A 20563-nucleotide genomic window follows, 5' to 3' on the forward strand; every position below is an offset into this window, starting at 1 on the left:
GGAAATTGTAATAAAAGTTTTATCTGAACGAAATTCAGGATTCCTTTAACCCTGAAGTGATCCACAAATAAACTCTCTTTCCAAAGGATTTTAACTTTCTCCTAACAAAGATAACTGAAATCTAACCGGAAAAAAATTACAATAGAGTCTAACATGTAAATGTAATAAATAAAATATGAAGCATAAAATACCTCAAGGAAACAAACTAGGGCCAAGCACCTTACAGAGTAAAACATGTTACTCTCAAAGAAAGCTTCTTTTTCTCATAAGCCTCCGCATTTGTTAGTTACAACCAAAACAATTCACCAGTACTCTTCCTAAAAGACTGTACTGTAACTCAACCTAACAGAATAAAAAGAAAGCATGTCTAAGAAAAAAATCTCCTTACTAGTCCCTACCCAAACTATGCGTCAAAGTGAGAATATGTCAAATTCATAACCCAACCGTAAGCCAGTCCAAGAAGGTGCACCATAAGGCATGACAGATATTCTAATAATTTCAAAACTGAACCACAACCACACCCACCTAAAAACACTATGTGATATTCCATATGAACCTCCTGACCTGGGTTTATCTCCTTGAGGGTTATCTCTTTAATGAAGGTTTTCATAGTAAAAAATTTTCATCAAGCAATATAAAGTATCCCAGGAGATATACAAGGGACAAGAAAAGTCTGTTTTTCTTCCACCTCTTTAACAGGGTAAAACCTAAATATACATTTAATACATACCTTACTGTATTTCTACTATAAACCCAAACTTAGCATATTTGTAATCAAGTTTACTATCAACCAAGTTCCCCGCTTTCCCCTACTAAGTTAAGAACCATTTAACTATAATTATTAGTTTAGAATAAGTAAACCACATATATTTGATTTTTTCACTCAAGGGTACATTTTGTCATCTGCTTTAATGTTTAACTAGGAAACCAAAACCATCATCAGAAGTCCCAACCACCCTGTCCATAGTTGCTTTATCCAAATGCGCAAGTGATGAGAGGGAATCAAGAGTCCTCCTCATAAATTTCATTTCCAACCTGGACGCTGTGTGACAGCGTTTCTAACACAGGTTTTGAAACAGATGCTTGTCTTACAGTCTTAAGCAGTTTTATCATATCTTTAGTTTGTTCTTCAGATGTTCGAAGGATTCAAATTCGTTTTTTCTGTGGTCATAAAGGAGAGTAGTTCTATAACTTCCTTGCATCTACTGCACAGAAAAATTTAAATGTCACTGAAAGCGTACTAAGGTTTGAAAGGAACAGGTGTACAACTTAGTGAAAACCAGCTTTCTGAATGACTTAACCAAAATCTTACGAAGTCCACAAAGATCAGAACAAATGTTAATATACCATTAAACATACGTTCTGCTCAATGCTTCCTTTAGAATAGTAAAAGAAAGTGGGAGAAGTATGAACCAGTTAATATTCATAAAAAGGGCAACATATCTTTTATACAAAGAAGTAGGAATAATTCTTAACAAGTCATGAGCCTGTGCTTGTGAAACTCATACCCTTATTTCCACACATCTAAATTAAAAATTATGTCACAGGTACTGTGTGACTCTTCTAAGCATTTTCTATTGAATTGTCGAGCTTTAGAGACATTGAACAAAATTACTTCACACACACACATACATACACATGTAAATAAAACAAAATTCTGACTAACTGTACAACAACGTGAAAACTGTTAAAATGACAGTTACTGTTTGTTACAAATAGTGGAGATACAATTTCCAATTCTAAAATATAATGCTAAAAATATTTCAAAGGTATTTTTCTTTTCTTTCCTGAGTTCCCAACATAGTAGATGTAAAAGAGTAAATACAAGTAAGTTCTCTTTTATATCTGAAGTTTGTTTGTTCTTTTTTTCTCTCTGGGCACACTGAGCTGTGTATGAGTCTAACATACAGTCTACAAACTGTTCTCGGATGGAAATCTTGGTATCAGTTTGTTGTTTTGATTGTGGTTTTTATTGTGCTACACAAATATTACTACTGTCTTGAGTTTAGGTCATTCCTTCTGCCTAACAATGTAAACATTTTCAGAACTATCATTTAATTTTATCCTTAGCAACTGTGAAGGAGATGGGGGTGGGGGGGTTAAGCCTCAAATTTTCAAGCACAAAAAATGACTTACAGGAAAAAAAAAATCACTTGCAAAGGTTTTCAACCTAAAGTCCCTCCGTCCTGGGAGTCTATACCATCTGACTCCCCAGGTGACCAGAGTAAGGTAAGGAGGTTTCAAGAATTTTGCATACAGACAAATCTCAACACAAAACAGAGCCACCAGGAGTCACAGTGCGTCTCAATCTATTTTAAATCTCAGTTACCAAAGACAGTTTATATAATCAAGCGTCACAGCCCCTCTCCTAACAGGTTTGTTGTTCTACCGAGAGAACTCTAAATACAGGCTTTCCAGCACTTAAAATTGTTTTCTGAAGAACAGAAGTTGATTTTTTTAAAAATAAAAATTTAGGCTAATATCGGCCAAAATTTGAAAAGTTGATAGTTTCTCAGAGCTGGAAACTGATCAACGAACAGTCCTGTGGCAGGAACCACTGCCGTGGCCTCTGCGTCAGTATTCATGGGAGCCATTCTGCACTGGGGCTCCGCCTTATTTTTCACTGTCCACTTTTGGTTTTTATATGACATTGACATTAGGTATGCAAAACATTTTTATTAATACATACACGTTTTTAAGGTACACTTTATAATATTGTTTCAGATTTAGAGTGTTTTTAGGACTACATGAAACGCTCCCAATAGCTATTTCCAAAAAGCAAAAAGGTACTCTGTTTAAGGTGAATTCCAAATCTACACTATGTACTGAAATGTCCTCTGAACCAGAAGAGCTGGTGGTAGGGAGGGACCTACTGCAAATTCAAGTATGCTCCTGCCTTGCAAATGCTTTCCTACTTCTCTGCTCAGTCCACCTCTCCCCTCCCTCCCCGAGCTGGTTGCATATGCGATTAAGCATTTATGCATAGTCAACCCCACACACGCCATTTCCATACTAAAGCTTATAAGAAAGAACTGTGCTGTACCCACCTAGAACATAGTCACTGCAGTCCAGCATTGCTGTGAGGTCTTCTAGAGGTTCAGACAGTCCAGAGCAAGGAAGAAACAGGTAGCAGTTTGGGGTGGGGGGAAGAAGGTACTACTATTTCTAACAAATCTACACTATGTTCTTAAGAGAACAAGGGTGGGAGGTGGAAAGTGGATTAGGGGGCGAGGCAAAATACAACTTCAGTTACACCATAGCAATCTTCAACTGAATAAGGAAACTTCAGTTGCTCAGAGGAGTTTTAGTCTCTCCTACCAGCTAGGACTGACATTGTCAAGGCAACTGAAGCATGAAAAGTTCCCCTTTTTGTAATAAAATAGAAACAAAGATTGCAGCTGGCAGTTTCCATAATGAAGCTTAATCAGTATGCGTGTGATTAGGGCCTTATGCAAATCTCTCCTCGTTAGCACAGCAGCCAGCACTTTGAAGTCCACGAACAATTCATTTACAGAACACACTGAAAGCACTCCCTGCATAATTTAAATCATTGCATAAATATTTATCAGCCCATTTGCATATTAATTGGCAGTGCATGAAGGGAAAAATTATCTCCTGAGTGCCAGCATAATAATTAGGAGGATAAAATGAGATTTCTTCCAATGGCCTGGCTCCTCGGACCTAACTTGAGATAGTACCGGGGGAGAAGGGAGAGACAGGAGACAGAGTTCTGTTAAAATGGCACTGAAATGACACGTACAAATTAGAAACAACTCTACAGACTTAAGCACCTTTAATCTTATTCCTGCTGGCAACAATGACTTCAGTAATAAGAGGATTTGCAAAAAGCTTTCTACACAATCCAAATAATCCCAAGGAAACAATTAGCAAGGTAGAAGCAGAACATAGGGCTGTCAAGATGGTGCTAGCCTACTGATAGGGAATTTTCCAAATATTAACGTGCACTGTCTGGGGAAAGTCCTACTTTAAAACAAGGCAACAATATAAACCCATAAGTAGTGCAAGAGCTGTAAAATTATTTTCAAGAGTATGGAACCTCATCATCTATAAATCTTTTCAGACTACTAAATTAACAGACCAGATTAGCCGAATGCCACACATCATGCAGCACCCTTCCCCCATCGAAATCAATCGAAAGAAGAAGACGTTTCATTATTTACAATATCAATCACCAAAAAAAAAAAAAAATGGGTCATACAAATTACGGACTTAGTCTTTTCAAGTAAATTTCACCTCATGTATAGGAAATATATATATTTGTACTCTTTACCAGAGAATATATCTATTCAATTTAAAGTAAATTTACAAGGTAAAACATCAGTCCAAAACTTTTTAGGCATTATGACAGGACATTCCACTGTAATCACCATAAACAACTCAGGAAAAGACTTATAAAAATCCCATGAAGTAGGTATAACTGACTTCTTTGTGTTTTTTTTTTTTTTTTAAAGAGGAAACTGAGGCAGAGTGACTAAAGCACTTTACCCAATGTGACACTAATAATTTGGAGTCAGATTTAAAATCAGATTTTGCTGATATCAAAACCTGAGCTCTTGCCTATTATTACACATTGCAGCCCAGTGGTACACTTACGGAAGTAGCAGACATGGGATGCTTAAAAAGGGCAGCAGATTAACACAGCTTGTTTTCAGTGCAGTGAGGACACTAATAACTAGTGACAAAGATTTTGTGTTTAAAAGTCCAGTATGTACAGATACACAGAAGAGTGCACTAGAATTGAGGGGAGTTCTCCAGGGTATTACCCCGTTAACAACTTTTTATTTAGAACTAGTCTTCAAGCATGCCATGTGTCTGATTATTAAAAATATGTATTTTTAAAAAGATTTTTATTCATTTATTTGTCAGAGGGAGAGGGAGAGAGAGGGCACAGCAGGGGGAACAGCAAGCAGAGCAGGAGCAGGCTCCCCTCTGATCAAAGAGCCTGCTGTGGGACTGGATCCCAGGACCTCGGGATCACAACCTGAGCCAGAGGCAGATGCTCAACCAACTCAGCCACCCAGGTGTCCCCAAAATACGTATGTTTTCCCAACAACAAGGTTGAAATTAAACTCAACATGCATACGTGGACACAGAAGACAAGACTTCTATAACAGAACTTCAAAAAGATTTCTTTGCAAGTCAATAAATTAGGTAGGAACAGAACCAAAACCCTCTCTCAAGTTCTAGATAAGCACTCTATTTGTACTGCTAGTCCTTCCGTTGTGCAGAATCACAAAATTCCTATGAGGGGAGAGTTTACAGGGGAGAAAGGTAACACTGCCACTCTGTACCTGGGAGACTAAGTTCCTTCCCTTTTTGAACCCTAATTTTCTCATCTGTAAAATGAGAGATCTTTTCCACAAGGCTGCTGTGAGGATCAAGGGGCCTGTGCCTCTCAGACCCGATCGTGGGGCGAGGCATGAGGCAGCTGTGCCAGTGGACAGAGACCACGACACAGGATAAGCAAGCTACCACCTTCAAGAGCACCAAGTTTACTCAATAATAATTCCCAACACTTCGTAGTAAAACAATAAAGACTGTATTACACAACAAAATACAAAATTCAAATGAGTTTTGAAAGTCTTGGACTATACAAGCTGTACCTGGTGAGAAAATATCAGAAGCAGTGACTGTGACTGGTGAGGAGGGGACATCAATGTACGCTTCTTTCCCTCCACTTTCGTCTTCGTAAAACTTGATACTTACTGCCTGTACTTACTATAGACGATCTCTGCGACTCACCACCTCCTTTTTATGCTGTTCGCAGTGGCTCTTCTGAGCTACCTTTCTTACACCAATTTGGTCTTTCATAAATCAGCTAAGTGGGACTTGAAGCCTCAGCCAGGCCATCACTGCCAACTACGAAGTGTTTGCTGGAAGGGGCCCTTTCAGGGGTGGGGCCTTGGCAGTGTGCTAACCACCCCCCCTCAAGCCAAGAGAGTGGCACAGGGCCTCTGCATAGCAGGGGGCCTAGAGCTCACCCGCTGACAGACGCTGCTTCCAGAGAGGGACCTCTGTGCCCTCTGCTGCAAGTCATTCGTTGTCCTCACTCCAAGAACAGGAAGAGGGGCAAGCGAAGCCAGTGTTGAGATGCAGCTGTCCACAGTGACGGGGAGCCTCACCCATGCAGCAGACTTCATTACAATGGAAAGGACAAGAAAACTCCCATTCGCCACCCTCGATGTAGGTATTCTGCGCATTCTAAAAGGCAGGTTTAAATACTAGAAGGCTGTCTAGGCCTCTACAGATGGACTGTAGGAGGCTGGCTACCATCCATCCCTCCCCTGCACTCCCCCAACCATGGCAAAGTTAGACCCAAAAGAAGGGAACAGACAGCTTTCCCACAAAGCTCAAGTATTCACTTTATTGGGCCCTCTGTCTGAAATATCAGATTAAAACTTAACCTAAAAAGAATACCCTTCTAAAAATAGAAATTTCTGGAAAATTTTGTAGGGCTGTCAGTCATTCACACTTTAGCACAAATTAATCCAATTCAACTGCTTTCCTTTAACACCTCACTAAGGAGTTGTAGGGTGGTAATAATTGTTCCCATTGGAAAAAGGCCAGTAAATACTCTTATAAAATAAATGCTATTAGCTGACCTGTACTTGGGGGATGGGGAAAGGGTTCACAGAAAGCAGAAAATAGGAAATAGTAGCGTATAGTAGTATAAAAAGGAGCTGAAAGACAAAGTTAAAATTCACATACTTCAAAATCAGGCTTAAAACTGAGGCTTTTTGTATTTTTCATTATTATTATTATTATTATTTTAGTAATTTCTACACCCAGTGTGGGGCTTGAACTCCTGATCCTGAGATCAAGAGTCGCATGCCACTCCAACTGAGCCAGCCAAGCACCCCTGTGCCTTTTCTTTAAGAATGGGAAGAAATGCTCTTCCAGAATCCAGAATTCATGGCTCACAGCATCTGTATTAGAGTAGTTCTTCACTCATGATCATATGGCTAGTCTCGGTCTCATTAGAAAGGCACCTGAGGACAATAACAACTCAATGACAAACTAGATTTTTAAAACACATCTTTTGTGTATGAGGGAACAGAAGGAGGCCTGTACTCCACCAACCTCACTTATCAAATTCCAACCTGGTCACAGGCCAGATGAACAGCCGACTGTACACCCCAGGACTGGCCGTCCAGCCAGTCCGGGGAACAGGAAGGTATAATCGGCAACTGGTCGCCGGCACATCCCGTCTGCCCCTCAGTAGGATTTTTCATCTCCTAGCCCCACTGCTTTCACACCTGGGCAATCTCAATTGCCTCTTTATTTTTTAAAGACTTTATTCATTTATTTGACAGAGACACAGGGAGAGAGGGAACACAAGCTGGGGGAGGGGGAGAGGGAGAAGCAGACTCCTCGCTGAGCAGGGAGCCCAAGGTGGGGCTCGACCCCAGGACCCTGAGATCATGACCTGAGCCAAAGGCAGCCGCTTAAGGACTGAGCCACCCAGGCTCCTGCAATTGTCTTTTTAATTCTCACCTATTTTCAAAATCTACCACTACTTTAATCTCCTCACCAGCTTCTTTACAGAAAATAATGACACTGCTTCAGCAGATGCTCAGTAATACAAAAATGTTTTATTAGCTCAAGAATTATAAACTGTTATCTTACCAAAAACCTCATCCCAAAACTCATCATCCACAGAAAGCCTAAAATAATTTACTAAGGCTCAAATACAAAAGAACGTTCTAGGACCTGGAAATTTCTTAGATCCAAAATCAAGTGATGGGTATCAGCACTGCCACTATTCCTCTGCACGGAATATCACAGTATATGTGAGTAACATCCCCCCCACCCCAAGGCTGCAATACGGAATTTCAGAGCTTAAGAGGAACAGATTTAAGAAAACAATGCCTGCTGTATTTACGAAAAATCTTCAATGGGCAAACACCAAGACCGAATCTATTTTTATCATTCTGGCAAATAAGCACTGCCCAATAACAGGAGATCGTAGGGATGATTTTCTTTCCGAAAAACCAAACTGAGACCTAGAGAATGACTCACAGGTCACACTACTAAGTGGCAGAGAAAGCAGGGGCTAAAGGACATAACAAGGAGGCATGAGAGGAAAGTTTAAGTAAAATAAAATATGCTGAAACTCTTACCCATGACACGGAGATTTGTAGTTGGTCAATTAAAAAGGTCAACTTAAATATTATAAAACCATTATATCATAAACACTTCATGTTAACAGAAAGTACATAAGCATACATTTATTTACTCATCTTTTGATGGTGGACCAAAGCCTTTGCTTTAAAATTAAATCCACTCATTTGAGTTTCCTCTTCTTTTCTGGGTGAATCATATCCTTTAATACTTACTCCAGTATTTTCAGTTTCAATTTCTTGAATTTGTTTTTCAAGCTTTTCATATTTGATATATATATTAAGAATATAAAAAACTCAAGAAGAATTTCATGAAACAATGCTCCTTCTTAGATGTAGTACAATATAATACATATTTTTTAACTGCTGATTTCAATCTACTGAATTGACTTCATGACCCACAAATTGAAAAACTGCTTTAGAAGTAAGACAAGGGGCTCCTGGGTGGCTCAGTGGGTTAAGCCTCTGCCTTCAGCTCTGGTCATGATCCCCGGGTCCTGGGATCAAGCTCCACATTGGGCTCTCAGCTCAGCAGGGAGCCTGCTTCCTCCTCTCTCTCTCTGCCTGCCTCTCTGCCTGCTTGTGATCTCTGTCTGTTCAAATGAATAAATAAAAATCTTTTGAAAATATATATATAAAAAAAAGGTAAGACAAGAATGTGGAGCGCCTGGGTGGCTCAGGCAGTTAAGTAGACCACTCCTGGTTCCGGCTCAGGTCAGGACCTCAGGGCCCTGGGACAGAGCCTGTGCTGTTCCCCGCGCTCGGGGAGGGTCTGCTTGAGGATTCTCTCTCCCTCTCGCTCGCTCCTCTACCCCCTGCACACACACTCTCTCTAAAATAAACAAACCTTTAAAAGAAAAAGGCAAGAACTTAAAAGACACATCAAGCACTGAGAGCACAGAATCTTTTTCTTTCTTTTTTAAAGAACAATTTATCCCTAATATTTTACAGCTCTTTTCTCACATCTAATCCAGCAGCATTTTCAGTAATGATCCTTTATCTACACTTTTCAAAACATTCCACTGAAGTTTTCCCAGAGACGTCATCTCCTCCTTCTCTATCCCTTAGTTGATAGATAACGGTTTAAACCGTGGAACTAGGGGAGAGTCCAACCGGACGGGACAGGCTGGGAGCGCAGACAAGGGCCGTGCTGCGGGCCGGCCGGCCTCTGAGGGGCAGCAGACGGCACGGACAGACAGTGCAGGCAGCTGTGATCCGAGGAGTCCCTCGGCCACCGGGGCGCTAGGAAAGCCACCCCGCGGGACAGCAGCGAGCTCCGGTGAAGAGGCGGGAGCTTCTGCGCTTCTCCGTAACTTCTGCCGACACACACACACACACACCGTCGTGCACGGAGCCCACCTGCCACCCGGGCGACCCCTGCGGCGACTCCTAGTAGACCCGTCACTGTAGAATTCCACCCTGCATTTCTGGCTGTGAAGTCTGAACTGCGCACTGCTCTACGGAAGGGTCGCCGTCGCATTGCTGTGCAGCTCAGCCTGTCAGCCGGTTTGATGCTGTAACTGTCTTTTCTTTTTCCTAGTTTACGGAGTTTTGCAAAGTCACTGATTTTATGCACGAGCACATTCAACAAATACGGACTCGGTGCGGCCGGGCAGTGGGACAGGAAGTGGGGGCACAAGGCTGAGACACAGAATGCTCCCAGCTGATCAGACAGAAGAACCCGACAATCACCCCAAACACGACCACCAAGTAAGAAGATTCTACGGAGGAGAAGAGCAGGTGACAACCCGGCTTTAACACAGGCCTACAGCCTGTCTTGACATCTCTGGCTAGTATTAGAGTTCTCCTAACAACTGCAATGTGAATTCTCTGATTCCATTTCTTAAATCCATGAAATACAGGCTTTTATTTATTGTGTTTTATTTGAAACCCCATGCTGCTTAATGATTCCCACCCGTCCCTTTGAACTATTAGGTTTCATAAGATATCGGTGAGGTGTCCTCTCTGTGTATCTCTTACTCTCGGTTTCATAAATTTGTGTGAAGATACATGGGTAATAAGTATAGCAGAGTCTATGTGATATATAAATTTAAAAACACATTTCTCTACTCAACTAATGAAGATGTTCTTCTGACTAATCAGTGTTACTAATACGTTTTAACAATGTCAACGGTGTAGTAGCAGTCATTCCAAAAACATGTACGGACTGCCAATCTCTCTACAGGATCTCTCCTCCCTGGATGAACTCATGATAAGTCTATCCACCTAACATATAAAGACAGGTTCAAAAGTTATGACCTCAGATCTTCCTTTATTGCCCTCCTTGTCAGGTAACTATTTGTTTCTCCAAAACCATATACAAATGACAGTATCTCTTTTTGTTTGAAATAGTTCATCCTACAATATGCTATCAAATCCAAGCAAATGACATTGGTATAAAGGGTATGTGTAGGGGCACCTGGGTGGCTCAGTGGGTTAAAGCCTCTGCTTTCAGCTCAGGTCATGATCCCAGGGTCCTGGGATCGGGCCCCGCATCAGGCTCTCTGTTCAGCAGGGAACCTGCTTCCACCTTTCTATCTGCCTGCCTCTCTGACTACTTGTGATCTCTGTCAAATAAATAAATAAAATCTTTAAGAAAAAAAAAAGGGTATGTGTAGTTCTGTCATCTTATTGTCACATGTGTAGGTAGACCACAACACCACCACTGCAATCACAATACAGGAGAACCATTTCTTTTTCTTTTCTTTTCTTTTCTTTTTTTTTTTAAGATTTTATTTATTTACTTGACAGAGGTCACAAGTAGGCAGAGAGGCGGGCTGAAAGAGAGAGAGGAAGAAGCAGGCTCCCTGCAGAGCAGAGAGCCCTATGCGGGACTCGATCCCAGGACTCTGGGATCATGACCTGAGCCGAAGGCAGAGGCTTAACCCACTGAGCCACCCAGGCGCCCCAGGAGAACCATTTCATCACAAAGAATTCCCTCCTGCTACCCTATTATGGCTGTACTCATTCCTCCCCTTCTGGCTATTCTGAATCCTTGACAACCAATCATCTGCCATCCACCTTTATAATTTTGTCATCTTGAGAATATTATAAAAATGGAATCATATCATATATGACAATTTCAGGTTGGCATATTTTATTCAACATAATACCCTTAAGATCTAATCAAGTTGTCCTGTGTGTCAACAGTTCATTCCTTTTTACTGCAGAACAGAATATTCCATAGTATGGATGTACCCTAATCTGTTTAACCATTCACCTATTAAAAGACTTTCGGTCATTCCCAGTTTGGAGTTATTACCAAAAACGGTGCTACAAACTTTCATGTTTGGGATGTGCACTGGGTCACAAGCTCCACAATGGGATAAAAGGCTTGCAAAGGACCTGTCTGGTAAAGGATTCTCGTCTATAATATATAAAGCACATTCCTGTATATGTTTTTATGTGGACAAATTTTTATTTCTCTGGGATAAATACACAGAAGTGATACTGCTGGGTCACATGGTTAAGTGTATATTTAGTTTTTGAAGAAATTTCCAAATATTTTCCAGAATGGCTGTACCATTTTAGGATTCCACAATGTATGAGAGATCCGGGTTCTCCAAATCTACACCAGCATTTGATATTATTACTTTTCATTGTAGCAATACAGAACGTATTTTCATATGCTTATTATTTGTGTATCCTCCTCAGCGACATGTCTATTCAATTCTTTTGGATTTTTCTAAAAATCCCCAAATCTCCCTTTTCTAAAGGACTGTTTCGATTTCTAGAACTGAGTTTCACTGTGTGTGGGAGGGGAGGTCGAAGTACAGCTGACACATGTTATATCAGTTTCAGGTACGTGACACAGTGATTCAACAAATTTACGTGTCAACTATGCCCATCACAAGTGTAGCTACCCCCTGTCACCATCCAACACTACTACAATACCATGACTATATTCCCTACGCTGTCTTTTATTCCTGTGATTTGTTCATCCCATACCTGGAAGCCTAGATCTCTCAGTCCCCTCCCCCATTTGTGCCTATTCCCCCCAACCCCTTCCCCTCTTGCAACCATTAGTTTTTTCCTATATTTATAGGTCTGATTCGGCTTTTTGTTCATTTGGTTCTTAGATTCCACATGTAAGTGGAATCATATGGAATCTGTCTTTCTCTGACTCATCTCACTTAGCATAATGCCTTCTAGGTTTGTCTGTGTTTTCACAAGTGGCAAGATCTCATCCTTTTTATGGCTGAGTAATATTTCTTTGTGTGGACATATACCACAACTTCTTCCTCCATTATCAGTGGCCATTTGCACTGCTTCCACATCTTCGCTATTATAAATAATGCTGCAATAAACATAGGGATTCATGTATCTTGTTGAATTTGAATTAGTGTTTTCTTTGGTAATACACAGTAATGGAATTACTAGCTCATATGGTAATTGTATTTTTAATTTTTGAGGAACATACATACTGGTTTCTGCAGTGGCTACACCAACTTACATTCCCACCAAGAGTGTATGAGGGTTCCTTTTCCTCCATAGGGCTGCATTTTGTGAGCTCTTTACATATTGTAGGTATCAGCCTTTTATCAGATATGTGCTTTGCAAATATTTTCTCCCACTGTGGAGCTTGCCTTTCCATGCTTTTAATGGACACAGAAAAATATTTTAATTTTGGTAATGTCTAATTTATCAATTTTTTCCTTTTGTAGGCTGTATTTCTGGTGTCATGTGTTTTGGGTTTTTGTTTTTAAGATTTTTATGTTTAAGTCATCTCTAATCCCAACAGGGGCTTTGAACTTATAACCCCAACATCAAGAGCAGCATGCTGTACTGCAGGAAGCAGCCAGTTGCCCCTCCGGGGTCATGTTTAAGAACTATTCATCAAGTCCTCTGTTCTACAGGTTTCCTTCTATGTTTCTTCCTAGTGTGAACAGTAAAGGTGGGTTTTTTTTTTTAATTATTCTTTTTTAATTGTTTGTCAAAAAGATTTTCCTCCCTCTGTTTGCTCCAAATGTTTTTGTACCTTAGTCACAAATTAATCATTTATACCTGTGTAGACCTATTTTGGGTTTTGTTTCTGTTCCAATGATTAATGTGTCAATTTCTTCACCAATATCCTCAGGCTTCATTCTTGCAACTATGTAAGAAGTCTTGAAGTTAAAGAAACTGATTTACTACCAGCATTTGTAGTCTTTGGTACACAAGTCCTAAGTATATTCTGTTGATTTAAAACTACATATTTCGTTAATTTAGCCATTCTTTTAGGGTAGGTCTACCAGAGATGAATGCTTTGTTTTCCTTCATCTAAGAATGTCTTGATTTCCCATTCACTCCTGAAGGATATTTTTGATGAATACAGAAGTTGGTATTTTTAGTTCTTTCTCAATACTTGAAAAATGTGATGCCACTGCCTCTTGGCCTCCATGGTTTCTGAGGAGAAATCCACTATCATTGGAATTGTTTTTCTCCATAGGGAAAGGCATCATTTCTCTCTCACTGTTTTCAGGATCTTTCCTTTGTCTTTAGTTTACCAACACTTTATTATTACTACTTTGGGTTTATGTTGTTTAGAACTTGCTCAGACTCTAGAATCTATAGGTAAGTTTTCAGCCCGTCTTTCTACGAGAATTTTTCAGACCACCCCACTTTCCGTTCTCCTCCTCTGTGGTCTTTCTGTCACAGTCCCACAGGACCCTGTGGCTCTGCTCATTTATTGTTCTATTTTCTCCTTCTTGTTCAAATTGGGTAATTTCTACAGTTCTATGTTCCAGTTCATTCCGTCCCCTCTATTCTGCTGTGAGCCATCCACTGAGTTTTTGTTTCAGTTATTGTTGTTTTCAGTTCTAAAATTTTCATTTAGTTCTTTATATTTTCTGTATCTTTATGGAGGCTTTTTGTTTCTAGGCTGAAACTCTGCATTTTATTTTTCCTTTCCTTCTTTTTACTGTTTTGGTGAAGAAATTAGTAGTGGACTGCTCTAAGAATAACGGGAATATGCAGAAAAGACACAAAAGCAAGTTTAAAAGAACCTTCTATTGACTAAATTTCAGGCAATATGACAAAATAAATAAAAACAATAAATTGTAACCATTACTGGGGTGCGTGGCTCAGTCAGTTAAGTGTCAATTAAGCGTCTGACTTTGGCTCAGGTCACCTCAGGGTCCTGGGATCAAGCCCCACGTCACGCTCCTCACTCAGCAGGGAGTCTGCTTCTCCTTTGCCCCCTCCGCCACGCCCACCCCCCTCATGCTCACACTCTCTCTCAAGTGAATAAATGAAAGTCTGTAAAAAATTATAACCATTACTCATAGGAATTCATGTTGATATAAATAAATAAACAGGGAGAAAAGAAGGTTTTTTCCTTGTAGAATTCCAAATAATAAATATAGAAAGAATAATAGAAAGTCAGCATTTGGAAACTATCATCATCATAGAAGTTCAGTCAAAATGCTCTATCTAATAAAATATCTAATATCAAATAAAAATTTGATGATGAAAATGTAGTTTCCCTACAAAATATTAAGCAATTACAAAGGGAAGACGCAGCTTTACCGAGAAGCCTGGTAAGCATCACCATAATCAAGCGATCAGTTAAGGTCACTTAGTCAAGGGACAAATCAAAATTGTGCACTACCAGAAAAGATGAAGTGAGAACACAACATCACTTCTGTGATATTCCTGCCACAGACATAGAACCTGAATCTATCATGGGGAACTATCAGATAAACACAAATTCAGGGACGCCTGGGTCACTCAGTCTATTAAGCACCTGCCTTTGACTCAGGTCATAATCACAGGGTCCTGGGATTGAGTCCCAGCATCAGGCTCCTTGCTCAGCGGGGAGCCTGCTTCTCCCTCTGCCTGCCACCCCCCTGCTTGTGCTCTCTGACAAGTAAATAAAATCTTTAAAGGGACACCTGGGTGGCTCAGTGGGTTAAAGCCTCTGCCTTCGGCTCAGGTCATGATCCTAGGGTCCTGGGATCGAGCCCCACATCGGGCTCTCTGCTCAGCGGGGAGCCTGCTTCCCCCCTCCCTCTCTACCTGCCTCTCTGCCTACTTGTGATCTCTGTCTGTCAAATAAATAAATAAAATCTTTTTAAAAAACTCAGAAAACCACAAAAAATCAAAAACCACATACATAAATTCAAAGATATTCCACAAAATATATTCTTCCAAAGTGTCACAGTCCTGAAAATCAATTAAAGACTAAGGAATATGGTTGAAGAACAGTAAAGAGATAGGATAATTACACGCTGTGTAGAATCCTGCAGTAGGTACTTTTACTATGAAGGCATTTTTGGGACAACTTGGCAAATCCGAATCAGGTCTATGGATTAGTTGACAGTAAAGTAATACCGCTAATTTCCTGCATTTTATGTCTGTATTGTGGCTCTTCAGCAGAATGTCCTTATTTATAGGATTATTCACTGAAGTACTGGGAGTGTTTTAAAATCAAAATAAAACAATAGCAAAGGAAAAAAGGGGGGAGAGCTCAACAAACTACCAGTGTTTTACTATAATTCCAGTGGAGCCCTGCCATCCCCATCCCTAGAAGTCTCAGATTGCAAGGTGCACATTAACACGGACAGGAGCACGAAGCGCACAGATTACCTATGGTCAGAGCGCACTGGAAACAATTTAAATAGTATTCTGATGGACATCTCGAGATACGGAGGAGTCCACACTGTGAGGCTCTACACTGCAGGAGTGAAAGTCCATGCGAGCACCGAGAAATGAACAACCTTTCCACAACCAATAACATACCGCATACCCAAAAAAGAGCCAGAAACCTATCACAACCCCAAATTCTATTAACTACTACCTTATTTATTTATGTTTAAAGATTTTATTTACTTGAGAGAGAGTAAGAAAGAGAGAGAGAGAGCATGAGCAGAGCAGAGGGAGAGAGAGAAGCAGACTGCCAGCTGAGCAGGGAGCCCGAAGCGGGGCTCGATGCCAGCACGACCTGAGCTGAAGGCAGCTGCTTAACCGACTGAGCCACCCAGGCATCCCTCTATTAAATATTTTAGAATCTCATATAGTTTTAAATAAAATCTACCCAGACAAAAGGCAATATCAGCAAATAAATTTTAAATATATTATATATATCTATTTTTACACATCTTTAAAACTTATTATTTTATCGGCACGACAATGTGATATGTCTAACTTCCTTACTTAAGAGATGTTGACTGAAAGACTTACTGTCTGTTACGGGTTGGACTGTGTCCCCCAAAAGAAGAGTGTGACTAACTTGGAAATAGGGGCTCTGCAAATGATCAAGTTAAGAGGATGTCAAGGGTGGGCCCCATTCCCATTGTCCTGGTATCCTTAGGGAAAATTTGGACACAGATACATAACAGGGGCAAGACAAGAAGAAGACATGAAATATCTCCAAAGGAACCAACCCTGCTAATACCTCAATCTTGAAGTTCTAGTTTCCAGAACCATGAGGTAAGAAATTTCTGTTGTTGGGGCGCCTGGGTGGCTCAGTGGGTTAAGCCGCTGCCTTCGGCTCAGGTCATGATCTCAGGGTCGTGGGATCGAGTCCCGCATCGGGCTCTCTGCTCTGCAGGGAGCCTGCTTCCTCCTCTCCCTCTCTCTGCCTGCCTGTCTGCCTGCTTGTGATCTCTGTCTGTCAAATAAATAAATAAAATCTTTAAAAAAAAAAAAAAAAAGAAATTTCTGTTGTTTAAGCCACCTGGTGTGTGGTACCTTGCTATGGCACCCCTAAGAAACTTAACACAACAGCTGAACCTTAATTTCCTCATTTGAGAAATGAAGATTATGCTATCACCCACGTTTGCTCTTAAATTTAAAATGAGAATAGAAGTTATTTTGAAAATAACCAAGAATTATAAAAATGATAATGGTATTGTTATGTGCTAGAAAATTTAATAAATACCACTGTCAAGATTTTTCTTCTATTATAATAAAAAATTTAAGTGATACTCTTGAACATTTCTGGGGTTTTTTTTCCTTTTTTTTCCCCCCCATTTCTGTGTTTTTTAACTGACTTTTAATCCACAGGCCCCAAGATCACCTTTGCTGTACATGGTAAGAACAGAGTCTTAATGTTACAATTATCTGGACATGGCTGATTCCTGCTTTTTTCCTCATGCTTTAATCCTTAAATAACACTTAAGAAGTATAATTTTTCTTCTTTGCAATCATTTTTGAAAATACACTTTATTGAGTTATATTTGACATACAAAAGCTGTATATATTTAATGTATACAACTTGGTAAGTTCAGCGGTAAGCATACTCCTCTGAGAGTACAAACAAGGCCATAAACTTGGCCATGACCTCCAAAAGTTGCCTCCCCTCCTTTTTCCTCATTAAAACCTGCATGTGTAGCAAGAGCACTTCACCTAAGATCTACCCTCTGTGCAAATTTTTAAGTATTACAGGGAAGTACTGTTAACTACAGTTTTCTGAAAATTTAAAACTTGACCCTCCCACCGAAACCAAAAGCAAACAAACCAACCAACCCCAGAACACCGATGCCTGATCACATCAGCACCGAAAGCAATCCCAGGTGGTTGTGACTCAGAGCACTGGAAACAGGAGCACTTGGTGCTGCCGAAAGCAAACGATGGAAGGATATGGTGGATCAACAAGATGCTCGCCCGAACAAAAGCAACGCCTAACTCGGTACACAGCACCCTCTCAGCTCTACGTCCCGTCCTTCCACACTTCTGTGTGCCTCGCAGATGCCCAGCGGAGTCGGGAGTCAACACACACTCGCCGCCCCAGCCCCGCCTCACCTCCTTCCCTTCTACTCGGACGATGAGCAGCTCTAAGACATATGAAGGCAGGTAAGCGACTTCGGAATCTTCTCAAAACGTCACTGTATCGGTAAGTTTCATACCATCTTTGCAAGCTCCGGTTAGAAAGAATTTAACAAAACAAACAATAAAATCTGCCAGTGTATCTCACCTTTCATCCAGTCCTACCACATGACTGCCCCAAGTAGAGAGATTCCAGGCAATCTAATTACATTTCTTATTTCGTACAGGTTAAAATGCACACAAATTACATTTCTTTGCTGTAAGTTCTCCACACTACCAGAAATAAAACAGTTACCTCACACGATCTGCTAATAAAGTGTATTTTTAGTGTTTCATCGCCTACATTCTAAGCATTCCCACCCTCCTTGGGCCAGGCAGGTGATGGTGGTAAATGGGAGATTTGTGGGGAAAGGCGAGTCTCAGGGGCAAAGTCAGGTTTTAAGGCAAAGATACACCTGGTTTGGGCAAACTCAGGTACGCTGGGTACTTTAATAAAGAAGACGGCATTTTCTTTGTACTTTCATCATTACTGTTTCATTTCAGATAATGAGCTTTTACTTATCCCCCAGCCAGCCAAACACTTGAAATGTATTAATTTTCGAATGATACTCCTTGCTGTCACATTGATTGCTTTCATTAACATTTAACTAAATTTGAAAGGTCTGTCTGAAAAATACTTGAGAAAAATAATAACTGTTCATTGTTGATCGGTTATAATAAGTAAAAACACGGAGACAAATGTTCTATCACAGGAAATACGCCTTTCAACTTGCTCTAGTTAGTGTAGTTTAAGCACATGTTGAGAATATACAAATATTTTATAAACACCTGTCTTTTGTAGAGAGGCGTAAGACCTACACATTTAAATGACATTATAAAAAGAGCTAATATGATTCTTATGGTTAAAATCATTAGAGAGGAGACATGTTTCTCTGCATTACCTCAATATATGTCCCTAAAAGGCTCAGAGTTTTGGATGGCTGAGTTATGAGAGGAAATTATTCTATAATCAATAATAGTTAACATGGGATAGGTTGGATTTATGATTGAGTTTTAATTCCAAAAATCAACAGGCTTCACAGCTTAGTAATGCGCTTTTAAGTCTGAGAGCACTGGGTTTTAAACTCCACTTTCTAAACATCCTAAGCTACAGCACTCTCTTTGAAAGCCTCAGTTTCCTTTTCTGCAAAACAGGTCCAAAATATGCCCAAGGGTTCACCTCAGGCTTAAATAAAGTGTATCTAAAAGCTTTAATGGTACCTAGTAGCTTATTAATGTTAATACCATTGTTAATATAGATAAAGTATTCTATGTGGCATATATATAGATCCATTTTGTCCTCTCTGTTCCTAAATTAACATTTTAAGTTATACATTGACCCATATGAAATGTCGTTATGATTTGTTTACTCTCTTAGGCATGTTAATTCTTACTTAAGGTACTTAAAAAATAAGAATTTTGAAAAGGCACTATAGTAGGAATCAAAATATGTAGGCTCTGATCTCAAGTTTGACCTCAGCTCTATACCCGCTAGCTCAACTTTCTTAAGCAAGTTACTTGATCTCGCTTTAATCTTCACTTAGGTCATCCGTAAAATGAAAAAATGTAGGTTTAATATTCTGATTACTAGATTAATTCTGTAAAACTATTATTTACAAAATACTATTAAACTGCCACATAGGGGTTACTGCTAATGTTATATTATCCAAATAAAGAGAAAACTTAGTATATTTATGTACACTATTTGCACCAAATTCACAACATTTTCCAATACCAAACAAAAATGTCCCCAAAACAAAAACAAAACAAAACAAAACAAAAGAAACCACCCAGCACAGCCTAATCTAGTACTAGGGCCAATCCTAAACTGTTTTCTGTCGCCGGCCAGGTCACAGGCATTCTAAGGATCACTCCATCGCATCAATAAATATCAAACAAATTTCAGAGCTAATATCATATATAAATATGGTAAGTCATTTTTATAGCCATTCCACAAAATTAAAGGCACTCATCATAAACACCTGGATTTATCAGAGGCTACTTAATTAATAGCTTTTATGAGCAGAAAATATTTACCAGGTACAGAAAGACTGCATTCTTTCTTTGAACTGATTCACTGAAAACTGAGAGTAGTTTGGTAATTAAAAAGGCAGGAAAGCTCTTCTTACTTTTCCAGTCTATGAATACAAAAAGAGAAAAAGGCAATACTGAGTAAACTTCATAAAATAACCTGACACTTTAAGGGCAAACAATTATACACGGTGGGGAGCACTGGGCCACCCGTGAGGGTGTAGTTCACTGCCTGAGCACACGGGACTGGAGGGCGCCCCGCCCTTGTGCTTCCTCGTCTGCGGATGGGGATACTAGCACCTGCCTGGACGTCAGAACGTGGAGGTGAAGCAGAAGATCCTTGGAACATGTATTACAAGGTGCTACTCTCTCATAAAGCTGAATAAAATAGCCCACTTTTTTCTTTAAAGAGTATATTTCACTAATGTAAAAAAATCCCCAAATCCAATGTTCCTTCCTTCCAAATTTACAAGTACCTACTTCAACTGGCTTTATATACACACACATCCACACACCATATATACATACACATATGTATACATATACACACACACACACATTCCCAGGTGACAGATCAATGTATACGACCATCACTGCAAAATATT

At 39.9% G+C, this 20563-nt stretch overlaps 1 protein-coding gene across 3 annotated transcripts in view; it reads right to left on the bottom strand.

The window, feature by feature from the left end:
• The window catches only part of POU2F1 (POU class 2 homeobox 1), a 175134-nt gene that overhangs the window by 71230 nt on the left and 83341 nt on the right, over window positions 1–20563 (bottom strand). The window contains exon 1 of one of the 3 annotated variants that reach the window (XM_044266997.1): window positions 3048–3127. The exons of the other annotated variants lie outside the window; for them this stretch is intronic. Coding sequence (XP_044122932.1) covers window positions 3048–3075 — 28 coding nt within the window. The 5' untranslated portion in view covers window positions 3076–3127. Of the gene's footprint in view, window positions 1–3047; window positions 3128–20563 lie in introns of those variants that run through there. 3 annotated transcript variants of the gene reach the window in all.

This window comes from Neovison vison, chromosome 10 (genome assembly GCF_020171115.1).
Source record: "Neovison vison isolate M4711 chromosome 10, ASM_NN_V1, whole genome shotgun sequence".
NCBI classification, from domain to species: Eukaryota; Metazoa; Chordata; class Mammalia; order Carnivora; family Mustelidae; genus Neogale; species Neogale vison.